General features: G+C 34.7%; 1 protein-coding gene across 1 annotated transcript; it reads left to right on the top strand.

Moving 5' to 3' along the window:
* Window positions 1-745: 745 nt before the first annotated feature.
* LOC144841073 (uncharacterized) lies at window positions 746-16,859 on the top strand. The gene is made up of 17 exons (XM_078697250.1): window positions 746-947; window positions 1,308-1,358; window positions 2,179-2,359; window positions 3,127-3,227; window positions 3,463-3,625; window positions 4,423-4,547; window positions 9,065-9,213; window positions 10,884-10,992; window positions 11,433-12,105; window positions 12,896-13,085; window positions 13,478-13,685; window positions 14,043-14,254; window positions 14,692-14,914; window positions 15,180-15,368; window positions 15,666-15,818; window positions 16,245-16,448; window positions 16,791-16,859. The coding sequence occupies exons 1-17, from the start codon at window positions 746-748 to the stop codon at window positions 16,847-16,849; spliced, it is 3,192 nt and encodes a 1,063-aa protein (XP_078553376.1). The 3' UTR covers window positions 16,850-16,859.
* Window positions 16,860-22,874: the final 6,015 nt, after the last annotated feature.

Here is a 22,874-nt window from a genome sequence, read left to right as displayed (position 1 = left end):
GTTGGAGAATTTTACAGTAGCCGGAGGTATGCACTCTCGGAGTGGCTTTTTGCTTTAATATTGTGATAGTGGGACTGAACAATGGTTACAAAAATCCTGATAATATAACTGTGGAGTGAATGCTTTTAAAAATTTCCAAGAGATCGGCATTGATGTTTTTCTTTTTATTATTTATATATATTCACTTTAGTTAGAGAGGGTAACCCTTCTAGCTTAATCCTCAGGCCAGGCCAGTTTCCGGGCGGCCTTTAAAATAATATAAACATCTATTATACTTAAATTTGTTAAACTCTATACAATATAACATTCAATAAAAAAAATACGTACATTATATTTTTAAAACTTAAATTTAAAGGAATTGAATGACTCGTTTAAAACAGATGGTAATACATAATATAAATGTGTCGCAAAATAACTACAAGAACGACGGAAACATCCCAATGTTACTTAAGGTACCTGTAAGTCGCCTCTTAAATCAGCCTTTGTCCTCTGGAACAAAATCGCTTTTGTTTTTGTGCATAGGTATTATATTTGATTTGCTCATGCATTTATTTATGAATCAGCAAAAAATGTTATCCCATTAATTAATGTTTAATAGAATAATAATAATTAGTGTGTTAATGTATAATTTTGTTATACTTATTGTTTATTTAGGTTTTATATTCAAGTAAACGTTTTTTTTAAATATTTTAATAATACAGGTGATGTTATGTTTGTTGTCAACAAGGATCCTCCTGGAATATATATGACAAACATTTCCAGTGACAATGCAAATTTGATTTTAGCATCAGTTATTCAGAATGTCGGATTAACTGAACCCTACACTGTCGATTATGACATTAGCAGATTAACACTGTATTGGTCTGATGGCAGCAAGTACACAATTGAACGGTTTTCACTTGTCACTAACCAACATGAAGTGTTTGTGTCTTTGGGATCAACTGCTGGTAATATTCTATTCATTTTTACATGTTTTATTAGGACAAATAAGCATCATGATATTTTGTAGCATTTGTTTCGCTAACTTTAAAATCAAATTGTATGCAAAGGAAAAGCATTTTTTTGTTAATTTTTATTTTTTTTTTAAGAATAGGCCTAATTATTTGGTAGCAAGTTTATAATTTCGTTAGATTTACATCGCCTAAATAGACCAGCTCTTCTGAGTTATTTCAAGGTTGAATCAAGCGTTGTTGAACTAAACAACGTTGTTGTTTAATAATGTCGTTAAGAATTTACGTTTTACATCTTTTTGCATAGGTGATGTTATAAGTATAAGCACCATTTATCAATTCCTCTGATTTTTTCAGAAATTGTAGATAAAGAGGTCGGATTTAGGATTCCTGAATCGAAAGATTTCAGTAAGCGTTGATGACAGATGTGAGGTTAGGAAAGATAGCGCCTAGTCCAAAAGAGTAGTAGAAGTTAAACCATTTTACAGCATATTTATAATTTGTAATTTGTATAGGCCAATCTTTTATATCCCGCTTTCGCAAACAAAAATCTTTCTTTTGTCGTTTCCTCTGCATAGAAGAACTAAACAACCTGGGATAATAAAGGGTATAATAGAATCAATAAACACTAGGAATCAAAACACCGAACATAATTAATAATAAAACCTACAGAAATAAATGTACAAGATTATTATGAATATCATAAACAGAATTTTACAAAAAATTCAACCAAACAGTAAAAGTAACTGTTAAAAACAAAATGGAATACAATCAATATATCATGCTCTGTAAAAATAAAGACATTATCTAATTATTTTATAAATAAATTGCCACGAAATCTAATTACTACTTTACTGCAATAGGATCAATGTTCTTGTAAAACCCAAGCTATCTCTTGCAATGTCACTCACTAATATCTAAGGAATCCCACTAAAACTTGTTTGTACCTAAATCTTCAAAAGAGATTCTTGAAAATTATAATCTAAAGTAGTGCCGGTCTTGACGATGTTGAACTACAATAATAAAAGAAATTGAATCTTTTTTACAAGAATACAAGGATACAAGGAAACTTTATTCATCTCAACTTGGGAAATTGTGTTGCCGTCTTATAACAATGCCGTAAAGAAAAGAGAAATGATAGGCCTAATACATAAGTGTGATAATAATAATAACAACAAAAATAGTGTATCGTCTAAAAATTCCCCTATCTTTGATATCTTCATTATAGTCTCGTATGCCCCTAGGGAGGAAGGAGAGACGATGGCGTTCAGTGGATTCCCGTGGCGGCCTCAGTCTACCACTACGTTCAAGGCAGTCGGCAATGTCCGAGTTAAGGGGATGACTAACATCATTCCATATCACTCTAAACATATTGCGCAACCGTTCATGATAGACCGAGTCCACCACAGGTAATTCACATCCAACCATCCTCCCTGCCCTCCTCACCAACCTGTCTATTCTATCCTTATCTCTCCTACCAACATTCCCACCCCAACCCAACAGACAATATCCCCAAACAGAACTAATCACTGACAAACAAAACGAAGGATGTGGCTATCGACATTAAATGAGCGTAGTTTACGTAGGCAGTACATGCGTGAATTTAGTTTCTCTATAATGTGATCTATGTGTTCCCCCCAGGACAGATATTCATCAAAAACCATCCCAGATACTTAAAACTAGATACCCTCTCTACTTTAGCATTATTTATTAGCACGTCTTTAGCCTTGACCCTCTTTTTAGTCCGGAAATCTATCACCACCTCTTTGGTTTTTGAGACGTTCAATTCCAAATAATTTAAATCACAATATTCTACAAATCGTTTAATTTCTGAAAGATACTGAGAATCATCATCCCCCCTGATTAACCCAATGAGAGCAGTGTCGTCAGCGAATTTAATAGCAGGACAGGAGGTTTGGTCATTAGATCTAAAGTCAGTGGTATAGACTGAAAATAGAAATGGAGCCAACACCGTACCCTGGGGTGCGCCTGTGTTTGTACAAATTAAATCCGAGATGGCTCCTGTACTTAACATATTGACTACGATTTACAAGAAAATTATATATAAAGAATATTAGTGAGCGCGGGAGTTCCATATTAAACAATTTATTAATTAGAAGGTGAGGTTGGATAGTGTTGAAGGCGGAGTTAAAGTCATAATACATGATTCTCACAGATTGACCGAATTTAGCTACGCCTTCAAGATGAGAGTATATCTTTTTGAGTTTAAGCAATATAGCATTTCAGTATTTCGTGAACTTCTGTACGCGAATTGCAGTGGGTCTAAATATATACTACCGTACACTGTTATGCAAATTAGTAGAATGTTGACGTCATCCGTTAAAGCAAACGTTTTCGTCCTCGTGCTAAAGTTACGTAAAATATAATACATAACCCTAGTAGAGGGTTGAGCATCATTTGAAATGTGTTAAAACAGTTATAGTCTATAGCATATCAAGTAAATTAGATGGTTGAGATTGCAGTAATTGTTTAATTGTCATCATTATTTAAGATGTGCGTGGTTTAGCCGTTGATGGAGCTGGAAAAAAACTTTATTGGACAGATTTTGGCAAACAACTAATTGAAGTAATCAATCTGGATGGAACAAACAGAACAATTCTGTTTGACACAGTATTAGACATTCCATTTGCAATTGAGATAGATACAGCTAACGGGTATGTCACTCTCTCTTAACGTACATCTATCTATTGTTTTCACTCATCCAAAGGAGATGAACTGTGTGACCACATCTTGGATAACTGTATATTATAAATGCATTTAAACCATACATTTAAATTCGTTCAAATTTAATAATAGGAATTTAAAAAAAGGAATGATTGCCTTTACGTTTAAAACATTCAATGAATTGAATTTCAATAATAACATCTCAACTTAAGCAGTTTGTAAGTGTCTATACTTTTCATTCACACCCGATTCTCTGCACCGTATCGTACAATCTGTCCAGCATAGGCCAATTCTAATACATTGCCGCATGTTTCACATGGCGCCTCTACTACATTATGGTTAAAGTTAGGTTAGGCTTATACAGGTGTCACATATGATACACTGATATAACACTGTATTGAACCACTTGTACTGTATCATAATCTAAATTAGTAAAAGACTGGCCGTAATAAAGTAATAAATCTGGATTCTTATTAGTTACGTTTGATATATCTAACGTGTAATATCATCTTCTATACACAATAAACCTCTTATCACGTTGGAGGGAGATCAACTATGAACTTCACAGTTCAATTCTTTTGATTCTTCCTTTTGAAAAACGTGAATAACAATAACAATAATGCATTAATACCACTCAATAAAGGAAGTAATAAAACATTTATTTCACATATTCGTAAATCATTAATAACTAATTTCGTAAGTTTCAATATATTTTTTTTCCGTAGAAGGGATGTGAACTACTTGTAACAGAATGTTAATGTAGTAACATATATTATCTTATACTTAGATACCTGTACTGGACTGATGCAGGAAACGATAGGATAGAGCGAGCGAAGTTAAATGACTTGAGTACAAGGACCGTATTAGTAACAAGCGTACCAGAGGCAAAAGGACTTGTTTTAGCAGTTCCCGGTAAGTTACTCTATGACCATGAATACATGTACGTTATAAAATCGTATACCGATTAGGCATGGCGGTGGTTGATAGGTGCTATGGATATTACAAAATATATTCTTTACACGTGAAGCTATATATAATCCTTTTAACATTTTAACATAATTAAAAAGTATATAACAAAAAAACTATATATAAGTTTTAAATTGAATTCATACTCTTTTCCTTACTGTGTTGAAATACTATTTTCATGCAAGGAAATATGTAGTATGATGCATATACTGACGAAGTTTAAGAAGCTAATCTTGTGCACGTTCCATATGTAGTCAATGTTTGCGCGTCCGTGGCTCAGCATTGTAATTCTCGTGCCTGGTACTACAAAATCATGTCAAATGTACGTGGAGTTATTACTTTGGCATTGAATGTACTGTATGTAGTTTAATGATTTATGATATATAGTTGTATTAAATTTACAGAAAAAGAAAAAAAACACAAAACGATTATAGAGATTATAAAGAATTTAATGTTGTCACAACCTATACAATATTCACAATTTAAATGATGTAGAAAGTGCTTGGGTTATGTTCCGCAACTCTTTTTTAAATATAAGTAATAAACATGCGCCTTTAACAAATACCAGAGTAAAAAATGATGTTCTCCCTGGATGACACCTGAAATAATTAAGTTAATGTACAAAAGAGATTATATTAAAAGTAAGGTAAATGTAAATCCAGAATTAAAATCTGAATATAGAAGACTCAGAAACTTGGTAAACACTAAAATAAAAAAAGGCCAAGTACAATTACTTTACCACTGTTAATATAAAATATAAAAATAATCCCTAAAAAATGTGGAACGAGTTAAATAAAGTAACTGGGAAAAAGAAATGCAATACAAGCACTAATATTGATTGCAATAACTTTAATGAGTGTTTTACCAACATCGGAGTTGAAATGGCAAATTCACAGGCCAAGTGTATCTAGAGGGAATAATCCACCATGTATATATTCTTTTAATTTTACAAATATTGATGATGCAAGTACTATCAAAACGAGATTGTACAAATTACCTAAAAAAAACCTCGATGTATTAGAGTTTGATAGTAAGCTTTTGAGGTTGACGGCGCCATATATCTCATTTCCATTATGTCACATTGTAAACCTTTCCCTTATGTCTGGGCGTATCCCTGGTGACTGGAAAGTTGCAAGGACGACCCCAATCTATAAGGGAAAGGGTAGTAAAGAGAGTATGAACAACTACAGACCAAAATCTGTTGTCGGTCATATTGCAAAAATTATTGAGAGAGTTGTTCAGGAACAAATAATTACCTTTCTTGAGTCTTATGATTTAATTAATGTGGACCAATTTGCGTTTTTAAAAATCCATTCCACTGTAACGTGCTTACACAGAGTGGTTGATGATTGGTTGGAAAGTTTTAATGATTCTGAACTGATCGGTGCTTGTTTCTTGGATATATCTAAATGTTTTGATACGATCGATCACTCAATTCTTGTATATAAACTTGATAAATACGGTTTCAGTGAAAATGTTTTAAATTGGTTTGTAAATTATCTGAAAAACAGAAAACAGTTTGTATACTGCAACAATAGAAAATCTAAACTGAGAGATATTAACATTGGTGTTCCGCAAGGAAGTGTCTTAGGGCCAATCCCTTTTCTTCTATTTATTAATGATATTTCGCAGTCTGTTATAAAAGGAACTTACAGCATTTTTGCTGATGATGTTGTTGTATACTACTGGTAATTCAACTAAGTCTGGAAACGATTCTCTACAAATAATCATGAATAATGTTAGTGAATGGTATAATAGAAACCACCTCTCAATCAATACAGACAAAACTACGGTCATGTTACTCAGAAACAGTCGTTCAGTAGCTAATAACAACTGGATATTGAAATTGGGCCCACCAAAATTGAACAAGTTGATAATATAAGATACCTGGGAGTTATTATAGATGAAATGTTAACGTGGAAACAGAATACCCAGTCTATCAGTAAATATATTGGGTATAAAATTACAATGTTGAGTAAAATGGCGGGATGTCTAAATAAATCATTATTAGAAACGTTGTTTTTGAGTACCATACAACCTTGTAGTGACTATGCGATAACTGTTTGGGGAAATACCTCTGAGCAAAACAAGAATATCTTGAAGCGTCTTCATAGTAGAGCGGCTCGCATTGTTACCCAAAATTTTGATTTTGTTGACGTGAGGGGTGACATAACCTAAACATACATAAACATAATTCAGGATCTTTACTGGAAAACATTTGAAGAGAGAAGAGATTTTTATCTAACTAGTCTAATGTATAAATGTATCCACGGCCTTAACTTGCGTAAACCCGATTGACAAATGAAATTAAACTAATTGGGAATGTACACACCCATTTAACGCGGCGTGGAGTAGAAAACTTAAATATTGTTATACCTCATTATACCCGTAGCAAAATGGATTCGTCTTTTAAAGTTGCAGTCTGAAAAATATGGAATGACTTACCAGCAGATATAAAACATTCACTCACGATTATGTCCTTTAAAGCTAGATACAGATCTCATTTCTTTTCATAACATTTAACTTCCAGTTTATATTTGTTGTTGCTATTTCTACTTGATTGTGTATAATCCTGTATAAATAGGCCTATGTTGTTAAATAAAAAAAATATAAATAAATAAAATGTAGTAGAGTCGGCGTCTTACTTTACTTCCTGACATTAGCGACTTTGCGTTCACACGACGCGCCAAGCGTCTTACGAGTAAAAAGAACATTTTGCGCACGTTCAGAAACACATGAGCATGTGCAGAATGATCTTTTTACTCGTTAGGCACAAAGTATGTTACTCAGACCCCATAATCAAAGCTATGCTTACAGTTGCGTACACTTTCCTTTTTCTCAATGAGTTATAACATTTTGTTTACATTGTATATTGTGATTCATTTTCTTGTGAACTTTTTTTTAATTGAACTAAATGCATGCTAACCCATTTTTGTGCGCCTACTAAAAAGTCACGTACTTGAAAATCTCGTTTTGTTAAAACTTAATACCCATATTCAAGTACAGTATTCAATCGTATACTCTCGTTTTTGTTTTTCATTATTCTCAAGATGGAAAGATGTATTGGAGTGATTACAGCAGTAGGTTAATTGAGGAAGCTAACCTTAACGGAACTAACAGAAGAACGATTATAACTGGGCAGAATCGCCCAAGGGGGATAGATATTTATGGAAACTATCTTTACTGGACAGACATATCGGGTGGTATATATCGAGTGGATAGAACAACTGGAGTATCATCACAACAAAGTAGCGATAGTCGACTTAATAAACCAAGAGGATTATATATTTTGAAAAGTAAATATTCTATTTTAATATTCAAATGAAATTGCTAACTGAGATTGTGGTTAAAGATGCAAATGGCACACGTTCCATTAGCGTTGCTTTTATATTTCTATTTCAGTATAGGCCTAGTATAATAGTAAACTATATTTGTGCTCAACAAGCTCATTTTTAATTTACCTTTTTTAAAGTACCTACATCCACAATTAAGTCAAATGTGCTAGTAAAAACACTCTTTAGAACAAAACAAGGTAAGACGAAATTGGACGCGATGTTCACTCAGTTCCCGAAATAATTTTAAATCGACGAAATATTGTCGTGTTGTGATTCATAAGCATAGTGAAGGATTGGAGAGTAACATATTAAACTTTGACCTGATAGAAATAAGATATGTTTACCTGATTATAGTAGGCCTAATGGGCGAAAGTTGCTTAATTTTTGGGCGAACAAGAGTTCCATCGAGTACATTTTGATAAAAAACGCATTCCCCACATATTGTGTATGGTTTAATTTTTTTTAATGAACCATAAATGGGCCTATTATTGTCATTATTTTTGTTGTCTTTAAACGGGTAAAAATCTGAAAAAAGAAGTCGATTATAACAATTTAAGCGGCTAGCTTTGAATACCGACATGCATTGCGCGCAGATTGTTTCGTTTTGCTTCAATAATAAACCCAAAATAGAGACGATTGTGAATAAATTTACCGGATCTTCCCCATTCTGTAGTAATGGATTGTGCCAAAAAATGAAAGACAACGAGAGGATGTATTTTTATAATGGGAACCAAGCTTTAAATTAATAATAAATAATTGTTTAAAACAATATGATTCAGATTCAAACAACTGTATTTACACATTATTGCCAACAAACTATTAGGTTGGACACAACGAAATAATTATGCAAACAAAATTAATCAATATCCTTTAGATGAGGCATTTAACTATTAAAAAACGATATAAATGTAATTGATAAATAATTAAATAATGTGATAGCAGACCATCGTATAGATAAATTTATAATACACCTGATTGTATTCTTGCAATTTTATTGGTCAATTATGCCTCGTTAAATAATGCAGTCAGTTTTTCAACGAATAAACATTAATTATTTGTATAATAATTGTTCTTAATTTTATTGTTATTATCTAATTGTTTATTGATATCAGCAACTTATACTTTCAGCTCCCATCATCATCATGGATGCGGGTGCAACCGTAGAAGATTCGACAACCTACTACGGAATTGGAGATGAAGTAAAGACAGACTTCTTGGTAAACACTACTGGGTCAGGAACAGGCTTGAAAGTCACCCTTACAGCTGAGAATATGGAGGTAATTAACTAAAAAGGAACACATATATTGTATATACAGTGTTTCTGACCATGCCACTAATTTATATATCAAATGTCTATATATAATCTTTTGGCCGTAATGTTTTCCACTTCGTTGTTTTTTTTTGGTGGTACTGTATTCATGCAATAGTTGCATACAGCATCGGAAATAACGATTATTAGTCTTTCAAAATTTGCACAGTCGTTGACATGTGCGTCGATGATTCTCAGTTGAGAATGCATATGAAGGGTATTATGAGTTTATTATAGAAAAAGTAGAATGGGAAAACTCCGTAGTCGCATAATGGGTGAAAATCGCGTATACGTCACATGTGTACGTGTAGTAGCGAGACGGTATTTCCGCGCGTGATCCGGATTTTCTATGCGTTTTGTATGGATTGCATTTTACACGTTAACTATACCTTTGAGATTTTTAAATTAAAATTAACAATTACAATTGTTCAAAATATATTTCTATATCATATTTCATCACTGAAGTTCTGAGTTCTTAAAAAAAAGTTTAAATAAAACGACAAAGAACTAAAATCAAACGTAAGCCTACTGCGAACAATGGATCACATGTCTGTCCTACTGACGGACGTAAAATGAATTTGGCCAAATGAAACAAGCTACGAATTCAAACATATTCGTTATACGTATGTAGACATGGATAAATATACGTATACGTTAGTTTATCAAAGAAATAACACACGCGGAACATAATGTATATAGTACTAAATACCGATTGGGTGTAATTATTACTCGATTCTCAGTGCTGTATCTTCGAGATATAGTTTCCAAGTATCAGGAATATTTGGTTATGCTATGATACCAGGAGAAACATGTGAAACACATGTGCTGTTGTATTAGCCACTATTTCTATGATACTTGTCGGCAAATCTAGATACAGCACCGATAATCGGGAGTTATTTATTATAGTAACATCTTTTTCAGTTCGACCTGTCTGCAGATCCTTTTATATGGACTTTAACAGGAAACGGAAATACCGACTCAACCATGACGGTATAATTTTGATTTGTATTTTTTCAAAATATTGGTTAACGGGGTAATGTTGTGGTCTTAATAAATAGTGTGACGTGTGATTTTAGCAGTGAAATAACTAAATATAACTGTGCTGTGATTTTAGGCTACTAAAGCAAGCAAATACACTCACCATATTCAGTCCCGCAGTACTAAAACCACTACAGAGACCCAATGTCCAGTACCAGTACTCCTCTAGAGTAAATTAATACTGTTTATAGTACAGGGTACTCCTATGCATCAAGCATGTTTCCACACATCAAGTCACCTAACTAGCCTATTAGGTTAGGTTAGGTCATCCATGCATTTCAACCAGCTGATTTACATGCAAATGAGCAAACTGGACAGAGTATTCAAGCGTGAGACCCCTTTCACAACAACTGTAATGATATGTCAAACAATAGATCTTAGGTCTTTTCTCTATAATATAAATGTTGGTTGGGCGTGCGGATAAAAATGAAGTAGAAGATCCGACTTTGCCGACTTTAATCTCAGAGATTCTATTCAAATTACCGCTTAAGATATTTACCTATTTCTGGGGTTCTTCTTCATTTGACAGATCTGCTGTGTTTTGTTTTTATAAGTCAGATTTGCTAAGAGATGTTGTTACGGATTCATTGTATTTTTCAGAGCACGGTCACCCTTGTCTCCGCATCAGAGATTACTTTGTCTTTTAGTAATAACAGTTTATTTTCATCTGACATTCAATTTGAAGAGACCATCAATTCCACTGTTAATGGTATTTTAACCGATTCTTTTGTTTGTTTTTTTTAGCCAATATAATTTACACTGTACGCTGTTGAACCCAAATGAGTTTTACCACATCCTTGTTCATATAAAACTAATGTCGTTAGCGTATCAGATCATATTTATTATCAAATTGATATTCTTTTGTAAAAGTATTTTTTTTTATGAATTAATGTGCAGACCCCAACCAACCATATCACATTATAACAGTTCCTAACCGTATACATTGCTTTGTTGTACAAAATCATAATTACGTCAGCAAGTGCTAACAAACACTATGCTTTCGTAGTTTATGGCATGTATTTGACAAGAAATATAACACCAATACATCTTTGAAGTGAACATTATAGTTTTAATGTCTTCCTAATTTGCATTATTTTAGATATACAAAAATAATCTATGTTTATTGTCGTTATATCAATTTCTTTGTAGCCGATGTAAAACCTGGAGTTATTTTACGTGTAACTATAACTGCTGAATTAACTGACATATTCAATGGCTTAGTCACCGCAGAAGGAGTCTCAAACGCAGTTTTTAGTAAATTACCGCATTTCGTTATGAACATTACTGCAGATGGTAATGTTTATGTTAACGTTGGTCAAAAGGTGCATATGAACCTTATTGTTGAGTTTCCAAAAGGTACCGCTGATCCTACAATTGAAGTCACACTACCATACAACTTCACGACTAACAAGACAAGCGAGCAGTGGAGTATCAACAAAGTGTCCGTTTCGTATGTCAGTGACTCCTTATCCTGTACGTATTCGACAGAGTTCTGCTACTACGCTCCTCAGACGCAGTACATTGCTAACGATGATGATTTCGGCATCCTTAAAGACTGGTCAGTGACACAGTTTGACGGATTTATTGAAGTGAACGACCCAGATGCTTCCAATAACATATTGGCGTTAGAGGTTGAAATTGTCCTAGACGATACAGACGCGGTGGTCAATGGATCTGAGCACTGGTTAGGACTTGGAATGCAGATTGGCGACGGAGCTCACATCTGGGTTGGAGAAGTACCAGTTTATACGCTGATTAATGAAGTCCCGAAGCCTAAGATGTCGTTCAAGATAACATACGAAACTAATTCCTTTTATAAAGGGTAAGTTTGGTATCGGATACAAGCAATGTAAGAGTAATAGTTCTTATTATTCTAGAATTGTATGAATGAAAAAGGATAAATTAGAATGGTTCAAGTTGACACTAGCGAACACTATCAGAAATTGGCAAACAATTGCATTCGTCGTATTTGATCGTTTGCAATCATTGTTCATGTTTGACGATTTTTAAATGTAACCAATTTTATACATAAGCGTTTGACATTTGGGTTGCGGCATTTGACATTTGAAGTTTTGACAAAATCAGATAACGGTATGAAGGATATATAATGAGGCAGATTAATACTTTCAAGAGAAAAGCCTATTTACAAATTACCTAATCTAAATTGCATTTATAATTTATTTCAACTAAAGTTACTAAATGTTTTGGTAAATTTTGATAAAAAATCAAACAAAAAAACTGCAAAAGTGCCCTGTTTTCGAAGTATTTCTCGCAATTATTAATTACAAATAATTTGGAAAAGGCTTTATCTGCAATTTGACCCCCAAATAAAAAAGTAATAATTGAATATTATGTCAGATATTTTTCAATAATGTACTTTGAAATATATTCATTTGAAAATAAAATATTACATGAACTTTTGTAATGAAAAACAAAAACACGTTTTAGTCAATTACTCAAAAGTAGCTCTTTGTAGATAAGCCTTTTTCTCAAAGTACGGCAGAGATGTTCACATAATCACTCTTGACATCCTATAAAGTATTGGGATATAGTGATTGTGGTACCACTCTAATTTGATTTCGATAATAGTATTTGTTGGTTGTTATTTTCAGTGATGATGTAATAATACTGATTAGTATTTGGCACGATGACGATTCAACGGGAAAAGCAGTAGATGTAACTTTCACAATATTGAAGTCGAAAAATGTGCAATATATTAAACTTGAATCAGAATACACAGAGCTGTTGCAGTCACCAGCGGTAAACCCAAGCATGCCTGGACCATCTCCTGTTCGATTTAATGTAAGTTATTCTACAATCAACCTTATTCAATAATGTTTGAAAGAGTACTTTTAAGTATGTTAGGTGTTTACCTACAGCGCTGATACATTTTGAAAGATTAGGAAACGGGTGGATGGCCAGTGTAGTACCTTCAGTAACAAGTTCAGAATACATTAATATACCTATTAATGAAGTGTAACGTATGTCTCCATCAGGATAACAAATTCCATCTTGGCTGGGTGCGATTTTTTCAGTCTTTAGATTTGTTATTAAAGGTTTACAATTATTACAGCCTTTATTTCACTGGGTGGTGTGTTTAACTTTCTCTGTTTTAATGACTTATGACGTAAGTCGACAGGGGTTTTCTAAGTGAAATCAGACAAGCGTAGTACCATTTCTCATGTATTTCACAGCTTGGAACCATTCAGATTGCCGCAAAACCAACTTTCCGTGTACGCCTAGGAATCGACAAAAACAGAAAAACTGCTCCGGGCACTCGTCGCTTTGTTGGCGTGGCTGATTTGCTGTGGTTCTCGACTGTTAATAGCGCTAAAGTTCTTTCTTGCACAAAATCTTTTCAATTTATGTATTCGGACAGACCAGATGTTGGTGGTGGTGGTGGTAAGTGTACGATAGTCATGTGTCAGTTTAATCTGAAAGAGTTATACATTGTCTGCATATATTCTAACCATGTTTAAATGAATATTAGGCGCATCTCACCAGGTTGTGAAGATTGCATGTGCCGTATTGTAACTGCTGTTTTTAAACATAAGGCACCTAAAAAATTGACAATGTTTCTTTCACAACATTAAGCCATTCTTATCAAATCTGAATTATGTTTATTATGATTGTGATATCGGTAAAGTATCAACAATTTGTCCTGTAACATAGAGAAGTTGTAAAGAGTGTGTCTATGATTCTTAGAAACATGAATCGGCTGATTATAATTACTCTATAACTCTTATACTGTACTTCTAGATTTATGTCGGTCTGGTTACACACCTTACAAAGAAACGTGTTACAAAGTTTTCAACGACACGCTAGAAACTTGGGATGCAGCAAAGGCGGCCTGTGAAGCAGACAATGCCCAATTAGTCATGATTGAAGATACGTGTGAACAGCAATTTCTTCGCGACCTCGTTCCAGCACTCTCGCCATACAAATACTGGATTGGGCTGAAAGACGTTGGGGTGAGTATGGCTATCTGACCCCGTTTCACTCGTAATCGCCGTAATCATTTTTATCTGTACATAATATTTATATATATATATTTTTTAGATTCAATTTTAATGATTGTTCAACTTGATGCCTCGCAGTTTTAAAATTTTTATATCTTTGTTTTTTTTATGGTTTACTTATATGTTCAAGTGCAGTATATGGAGAGCCATCTCGATAGTGCTTTGCACTCATGGCAATCCTCAGAGTGCTGCACCGCTGTCTTGTTGTTATGTATTTTTGTGCCTGAAAATTGAATAAAATAAATAAAAATAAATAAAAATGAACTGGCCATGCTAAACTACACGAGAAAGGGAACGTAACTTTGACAGGGCAAGTCTATGATTAATCACATGACATGCCGTTTATTATACTCCTTATGACTTCAATTATAACAATGTATATGTTCTAGGGTACTGATACTTTCAAGTGGACAAACGGGTCATCAGCGTCTTTTACAAAATGGCTACCAAACAGACCCGGAACAAGTGTGATTGAAGACTGCGGAGCAGCGGCTTTTGTAGATGTCTACGATACAAGGGATGTCAGTACTGATCTTGGTGACTGGGACATAATGGACTGCACCGCTATCCTACCAGCTATATGCGAGTATCATATGTTAGATTTTGAATGCGGTACGCTAAATCCATGATTATTACGTACTGCACAAGACCGTTTTTCTGCAGCCAAACATTAACCGATAAACCTTAACCGATCATCTTAACCGATAATTAACCGAGTTAAGTTCATGTGGAAACGGGGTTTAACTGATTCCGCTCCATGGAAACCACTAAATGACCTCTGCAATTTTGTAATAAAGAAACGCAGAAATTTTCTATTAGAAAGAGGGTTTCAGCAAAATAAGTAAGGTTGTCCATTTAGTACGTTTTTTTTCTTCAGAAACTTCAGTACTAAGGTATGCAAAAGAAGCTGTGATGAGGTACAGCAAATGGACCGAATCTCAGACAGGCGTCTGCCATTATGATGGGGGATCTAGCCAGTGCGATGGTTGCGTGGCTGGTGCTCATAAGTGTGAAAACGGAAAACATACTGTGTGTGTCAGTGATCCTAGTAAATGCCCAGTTCCAGGTAAGTTTGGAAAAAAAGTATCTATAGTATAGCTAATATTGCACAAGAAGTTCCGTCGCATCATTAGAAAAACTCTAAGAGCTTAAATATATATAATACTTCTCAATCTACAATACATGTCTCAGTAATGTTAAAACATATCTAAATTAGTCTAAACGAATATCCCCGAGCACGACTCGTTCCTATTTAACATGGTTTTATCCGTGTTACTTTTAGGAACTTGTCGAAGAATCAACACTTAAGATAATTATTTTTCACACAATACAATCTATCGATTTTTAAAAATTATTTCAACAGATTATTATGACCGGGGTTTTGTCATAACTAAGAAGTTGGACAATCCGGATAACGACGTCATTTTTGCTTGTAACCCTTCAGTTAGACGTCTATCAGACAAGGTTGTTCCGTCCTGCTATGTACAAGATAATCCACCAGATGGACGCTGGAAAGGTAAAAAAATGAGGATTGTTTTCGTAATTTACCTCAAAGAATAGCACTGACCTGAGGCTGGCTGATATATTAAAACCTTCCATACTTAGAGCCTAACTAGCACGGGCCATCATACACATTGATATGGACAGCAAGAGGAATCTTTAACTTGATAAATCAATAAGTAATATGCCTAACACTGACACTTTCTCCTGGAGATCTTTGGATTTGCAGACATCAATGAATTGTTAGGCCTAGGCCTAGATGTCTTTTGTCAATACATCCTGCTTTGAATGCCTAACGGCCACACAATAATATCTTTCTCATATTTTCCAAAAAAGGAACATTGAATTTATTAATATTTTTCTTTTTTCAAAATGAAAAATCTATCCCTATTATACTATTATCATTTATAATAAGTATAAAAATATAAATATTCTTCAATAGCTCTACCAATGAACCTACACAATGTCATTGGATCTGACCAGCTCACAGGAATTATCTATGGAATTCACATGGACATGCGCAGTTACATGCGCAGTAAAGATCATGGTGCAACGTGGGTGTTTATCAGTAAAGACGCCTGGGACTCTTTGACAAAAAGTTTACCGGACTTCAAGACGGCTGGAACTAGTGAAAACAACTGGCTGTGTGAGTTTATATCATTATTTAGCTCCCACTAAGGTATCACTGTCATGTACGTCCAATGCGAGTAATGTGACGCCTCATCTGAACTTTCGCTTGTGATTGGTCAAACTTGAGCTACCTGTCTTTGCTTCAGTGTTTGAAAACTGAAATAATTACACTATAGTGCATTGTTTAAGTACCACAATCTTAAATGTTAAAAATTGGCTGACCATTGAATAGAACGAAATAACCAGTTCTACGTCATACGAAATCAACTAATAAACTGGCAAGAGTGTACTTTTGTGATAATGATGATTAGGTTTTATGCTAATGTGCTTATTTAACACTTTTCTATCTTTTCAACAGATGATGACAGTGGTCTGAAGTATAATGGAGTTTTGAAAATGAAAAAAGACTGCTGCTAAATCATGACATTTCATCTGCCCGATTCTAAGTCATATTCAACTTTCGCAAATATTATGCAATTATAGATTTCCGTCCTATCCGGTCAATCGAAAATGTAACTTTGAAATTTACAAATATTTTCAATTCATACTTAATTGTTTTAATTGTAATATGTTTGGTATTTGCATTGCGTATCGGAAAGTATTGCTATAAATTATTCAAAATTCAATTTTGTTTTCACATGAGTAGATCATTTTTGATTGTTTTTAAATATTTTGAATGTTTCGACCTAGTGTAGTACTATTAATGGCGATTCGGCCTAATAATAATAAAATAATATGTTTTTGTCACGAATGACGTTTCATACATATATAAAATCTTGTTACAAAATGCCGGGCCACGATTGTTTTTTCTTACATAAGTTGGGATCCCTCATAAAACGTCACAAAATAAACTTGAATAATTCATTAGTTGTTCACAATTCACTTGATTGCCTTCGTGCACTCTTCTTCACACACACCACCATCGCGCGTTGCATACTACTTCTAGGCCTTAGCTAGCTCTCTCTCGCTCTTCCACGGCCTGTTCGTTCAACAAAAGAAGAATGGCTTCTGTTACTGCATGTGAGGTGTGTTCACCTTCAGCGTTCAGCTTTGATGCCAAAAAGAAATTCGTTCTCAAATGCCAAACACATCACGCAATGCACCTCATGATATTGCAAAATGTGCCGAGGCTAATCGACAGCTAGGCAAGACACATTCAACTAAGTAGTAATTGGATATAGCCCAAAGAAAGCTTAGACCCATGATAATAAAGAATGTGTATAATTTTTGTGTAATGTCATTTTTTAATTCTGCTATTTTATTGCTCAAAGGAACTTTAAAAATGCGCGTATATGAACATATGAGTTGGAAAGATTAGACCCACGAGAATAATGAATGTATATCATTTGTGTAATGTTAATTTTTAATTCTATTCTATTATTAAACAGTACATTAATTAAAGTATGCATGTACTCAAAGGAAACTTTACAAAACATCTATATTACACAAGAGATGAAAAGATTAGAACCACGAGAATAAAAAAATGTACATAGGGCCTATTTTTGTGTAATGTAATTGTTTAATTTTGCTTACTTACTCAGACTGTGTCATACCTAACACACACACACGTCACACACTAACTAGAATAGACATGGGCTTTAGAGACTTATAATTATTAATAGAAACTATAATTTTAACACGTAATTCTTTAGTAATAAATTCTGTTAAAAAACACTAAAAACTAAAGGCTGATTATTTCAACAATCGACAATCCACACAAAACGTCGCTATTCTTTTATGAAATCGCACGCCACAACCAAAGCTGAGATAAACGCCTCCTCTGCCTTCAGTTCACATTTATCATGCAGTACACACCAATCGTCATGCAGTACACACCAATCGTCATGCAGTACACACCAAACATCATGCAGTACACACCAATCGTCATGCAGTACACACCAAATATCATGCAGTACACACCAATCGTCATGCAGTACACACGAATCTTCATGCAGTACACACCAATGGTCATGCAGTACACACCAATGGTCATGCAGTATACACCAATGGTCATGCAGTACACACCAATCGTCATGCAGTACACACCAATCGTCATGCAGTACACACCAATCGTTATGCAGTAAAATATTGCGTAATTTATACCGCCACCTATCGAAAAAATCGAATATCACGTGACGTTTATTAGACGGCTGTAAAACTAAGGCTATACTAAACTTTATACTACAGCAACTTACGCTGTGTGGACTTGGCCTTTACCAATTACAATCCAAATCGTACATAAAAATAGAAGTGTATACATGGCTTGGTCTACTACAAGAATTCTTGGTGTCAAACCACGTGACTTATGCGTGTTTCCCCAGACGGAGTATCCAAACTCAAGTAATACACGTATGAAACGCCATATGTGCAAAAATATTTATATTTTTACAAAACTCCGTCTGGAGCCCAGACTAGGAACGGCCAAATTCTTCAACACTTTTCGCTTTCATTGGTCTGATTACACGCTTTTCGATTTTGTTGCTATTCGTCCTTGTAGTTGCTGACAACAGAACACAATTATGATCGCTAGCACCCATCGGCGACACAATTCGGGGATCGCAATAATACTGCTTCAGATTGGTGGCTATAATATCTAGTATTGCATCCCCTCGCGTTGGTTCCTTCACAATTTGTTTTAGGTTATGTGCACGGCATAGTGGGGCTAGGTCAGTTCTGTTCAGGTCCCCCATAATAATGAAGCCAGCATCTGGGTGTTTAAGTTTAAGACTGTCAAGAGATTTAATAATATGATCCAAAAGTAGTTGTTGGTCAGAAGAATTAGGTGGAATATATATTCCACAAACAATAATAGAGGATACAGCTCTAGGAAGCCTCTTCGGTCTTATAAAAACCCAAACACACTCTAGCTCTTCGGGTACTACTATTTCAGGTATTCTTCGCGACAGAAATTCAGAATTAACATATACGGCCACTCCACCACCCTTCCTATGCGTTCTATGATAGGTATAAATATTGAAGTTGTTAATCATCAGTGCATCATCTGTTATTTGCGGTGTTTGCCAAGTCTCTGTGACAACTGCTAAATCAATACAATTTTGAAGTAGAAGGGTTTCTAGTTCGTCCACACGGTAGATTAAAGAACGCGGGTTAGTCAGAAAAATCGATGGGAGTGATGGATGTAACTTTGTATAGTTGACTTTACGAAGTGAATTAGGGAATAAACTACTTAGAAAACGCCCTCGATTGTTGTCTATATAATCAGAAGCACGTGTAACAGTGATAAAAGTGGGAATTTTTCTGCGTATATTTACACCACCTCTTCTACCTCTACTTTTACGATAGATGCCAAGATTATTCAGCTTAGTGAGGGTTCCCTTAGGTAGGTATTGCACCTTATTACGACGTTTAATGAAGGCTGATCCAATATAAAATAGCTCATGTCTGGAATAACGAGTCATTTTGGCTTGCTCAGTGGCTTTTGTATCATTCCAAGATAAGAATTAAATCCCTTCTCGTTAAAATTTGAGAACTTATCTCACCCCAACAACAGCAGTACAGATAAAATGTTAAAAAGGGAAATTATCTCAATCCAACACCAACAGTACAGTTAAAATGTTAAAAAGTGGTTCCACATCAAACATGTAAAGAAAAAGGATGTTAACAATACGTTTCTGCTTACAGTACATCTCTCTATCCAAACTGAGTTTACTTTTAACCCACTTGCGCTTTAACTGGCGACGTTTCTTTCGTTCTTACTAATATTGTAACATGTAGAAGCGGCCTACGGCTTAAATCATAAAGAAAATACAGTGCACGTTACCGTTAAAATGTAAGCTTAAAAATTAGGTATGTACGAGGTAGGTGTGGGTACGAGTTAGCCAAGTTGGGAATATGTACGAATTATTTGGGGACCACTTTTAGCCTAGTAGGGCCAGGCCCACGCGTTGAGCATTGAATTGAGTTTGCTTAGCTAGGCTAGGCCTAAATACTAAGCCTACATTTTAAAAGGTGTATACTGTATTTATTTATGATTTAAGTCGTAGGCTGCTACTACAAGTTACAATAATTATTATTATTAGTAAGAAAACGTATAATACTGTACTATTTCAAACAAGCTACCTCTATTAATAATGGAACGATCCATTTGATGATCTGGGTTTTCTAGTTCCATTTTGGAACTAGAAAACTCAGATCTTGATATCTGAGTTTTCTAGATCTAGAAAAGTCAGATATCTGAGTTTTCTAGATCTAGAAAACTCAGATATCTCAGATCTGAGTTTCCTAGACACCCCAGATTCCCTGTGGCAAAATGGTGTCACAGAAAGCTTGATAAAAGGCGTAAAAAAGCATTATACCATGTTGTGGTGGGCGAACAGATATTGACGTTTGAAGAACTACAGATGTTATTCGAAGTTGCGAACGTAATGAAGGCAGACCAACAGGTAGGCATCCTACCAACCCTAAAGACGGGAGGTCGTGCTTCATCGGATGTACCCAGTGGTCCTTGGTGTGATCACACGGGTCATGCGAAACGCCTCAAGTTTATCCAAGGTTTAACTGATAACCTTTAGAGGAAGTGATGACAGATTATTTCCCTACTTTGGTCATCCGTAAGAAGTGACATACAGAAGTTCGAAATCTACAAGTCGGTGACGTTGATACAAGAGGAAGGAGTTAAAAGAGGACGATGGAAGAGTGTTAGGGTGTCCAAAGTTTTCCTTGATGTCCGAAGTGTGAAACCATGGAGAAATTATTTCTCCATGGTGGAACTAAAGACAGTCACTGAAAATGGGGTCCGTTCAAAGATTAGTATTACTAGTCCCAGCAGATTATGAATTGGAGGTTTAATAATATTACCGTTTGAGACTTTATTGTTTATAAAAAGTACAGTTTTAGAGATTTGATATTGAAATATGTTATGTTTTTAATGCTTTGGTGGGGGGAGTGAGCGAAATTGTTAGTGCGCCCCAGTTGTATGTTTGAGGCGAGTCGACGAAAGGATAAATAGTTGAAAGAGAACAAAGTTATATGTAATCAAAGATAATATTGTTTGTTTCAGATGCCAGAGCGTAAGTTCTGAATTTGTTATAGTTTCTACTCATTTAGTTGACCTTTGTTAATGTTAGAGAAATGTTATGCTGTAATTATTACACTTAAGTAAACAGGCTCCACTCACGTGGGCCTTTTCTGTAATGGCATCGTGTGTTCCGTCGTGATATGGTACTATGATTAGGAAGCGAATCATACATTCGATGATTTTAGTAATTTAGTATTAAAAACCTAACCCTCTAATTTAATCTCTCTCAAACTAAAAAAAAATATTTAAAAGAATCGAACCTGCACTCCCTGGGCCATAGCTTCAATACAAGTCCACTGAGCCATCCAGATAATCGATTTATTCGGGTTTTACTTTGTATATGAATGAATAAAACATATATTATACGTAAGCATTTTAAGGGCTTTTAAATAAAATCATAAAATTCACTTTTTGGCTCAGAGATATACTGTTTCGTATGTTTTTCAGCGTTTCCAAACCTCTTGAAACCATTCTAAGGCGTTCCATGTGATACAATGCCCAAATGTTGGCTACAACATACATATCTGGGGCATTTTAGGTCATTACTTGATTTTTCACTACGAAAGAATTGAGTGTGTTCCGTTAAAACTCTAGTTGTGTACAGCGCCACCTACCGGTGGTTCCGATAACATTGCGTCAAGTTTAGAATGATTATGAGATAATGGTGTGTAAGAGTATTTATTAGTAGATTGTTAACCTAAATGCAGACATGTGCTTTTAGGAGATACTTCGTATATTTGAATCAGAACCTAGTATTGAGTATATTCGGCTGTATAAACATGGAGGTAAAAAATAAATATTATTATTATTTATTTTTGACCTCCATGGTAAGACCAAGAATACTGAAAGTAGCATGTTTGTTTAGGTTACAGAGCTGCTTAATCGGATCTTAGATCTTAATCTTTAAGTTCTTTATAGAAGTCCGATAAAACGATTGTTTGGTCTTTCTAATTCCAACTTGCACCATATTGCGGAGCTTTTTCCATTCTTGTGTTTTGCCATGCTTTTCATAGGCTTTCTGCCTTGCATCAGTAAATTCCTAACTCTAGATGTTACCCATGGCTTGTCAACTGCCCTCACTCGTTTAGTTTAGCTATAATTGGGAACTTATCAAAGTATGTTCCACTTAAAATCGATATAAACTTTTTAAGTCAACATCTTTAATATCATACACGTTGTCCCATTGATAAGCAGTAGCTGTGATTTAACATTAGTACATTTGTTACCTGGAACCTCTTTTTAGGATTATTTAAAATGTCGTTGTGATCACTACGTCCCAATGGAGCTAGTCGTTTAGGGGAATTATATAGTTCCGGATAGTTCATAAACAACTTGTCAAGCATTGCATTTTTCTTGTAGGAAAATCAATAATTTGGGACAGTCCCACACGCGTCTTTAGGTCAG

Source organism: Antedon bifida, chromosome 4, assembly GCF_963402885.1.
Source record: "Antedon bifida chromosome 4, ecAntBifi1.1, whole genome shotgun sequence".
Taxonomy (NCBI): Eukaryota; Metazoa; Echinodermata; class Crinoidea; order Comatulida; family Antedonidae; genus Antedon; species Antedon bifida.
The sequence above is the reverse complement of the archived record's forward strand: the minus strand, read 5'-3'. Positions and strand labels throughout refer to the sequence as shown.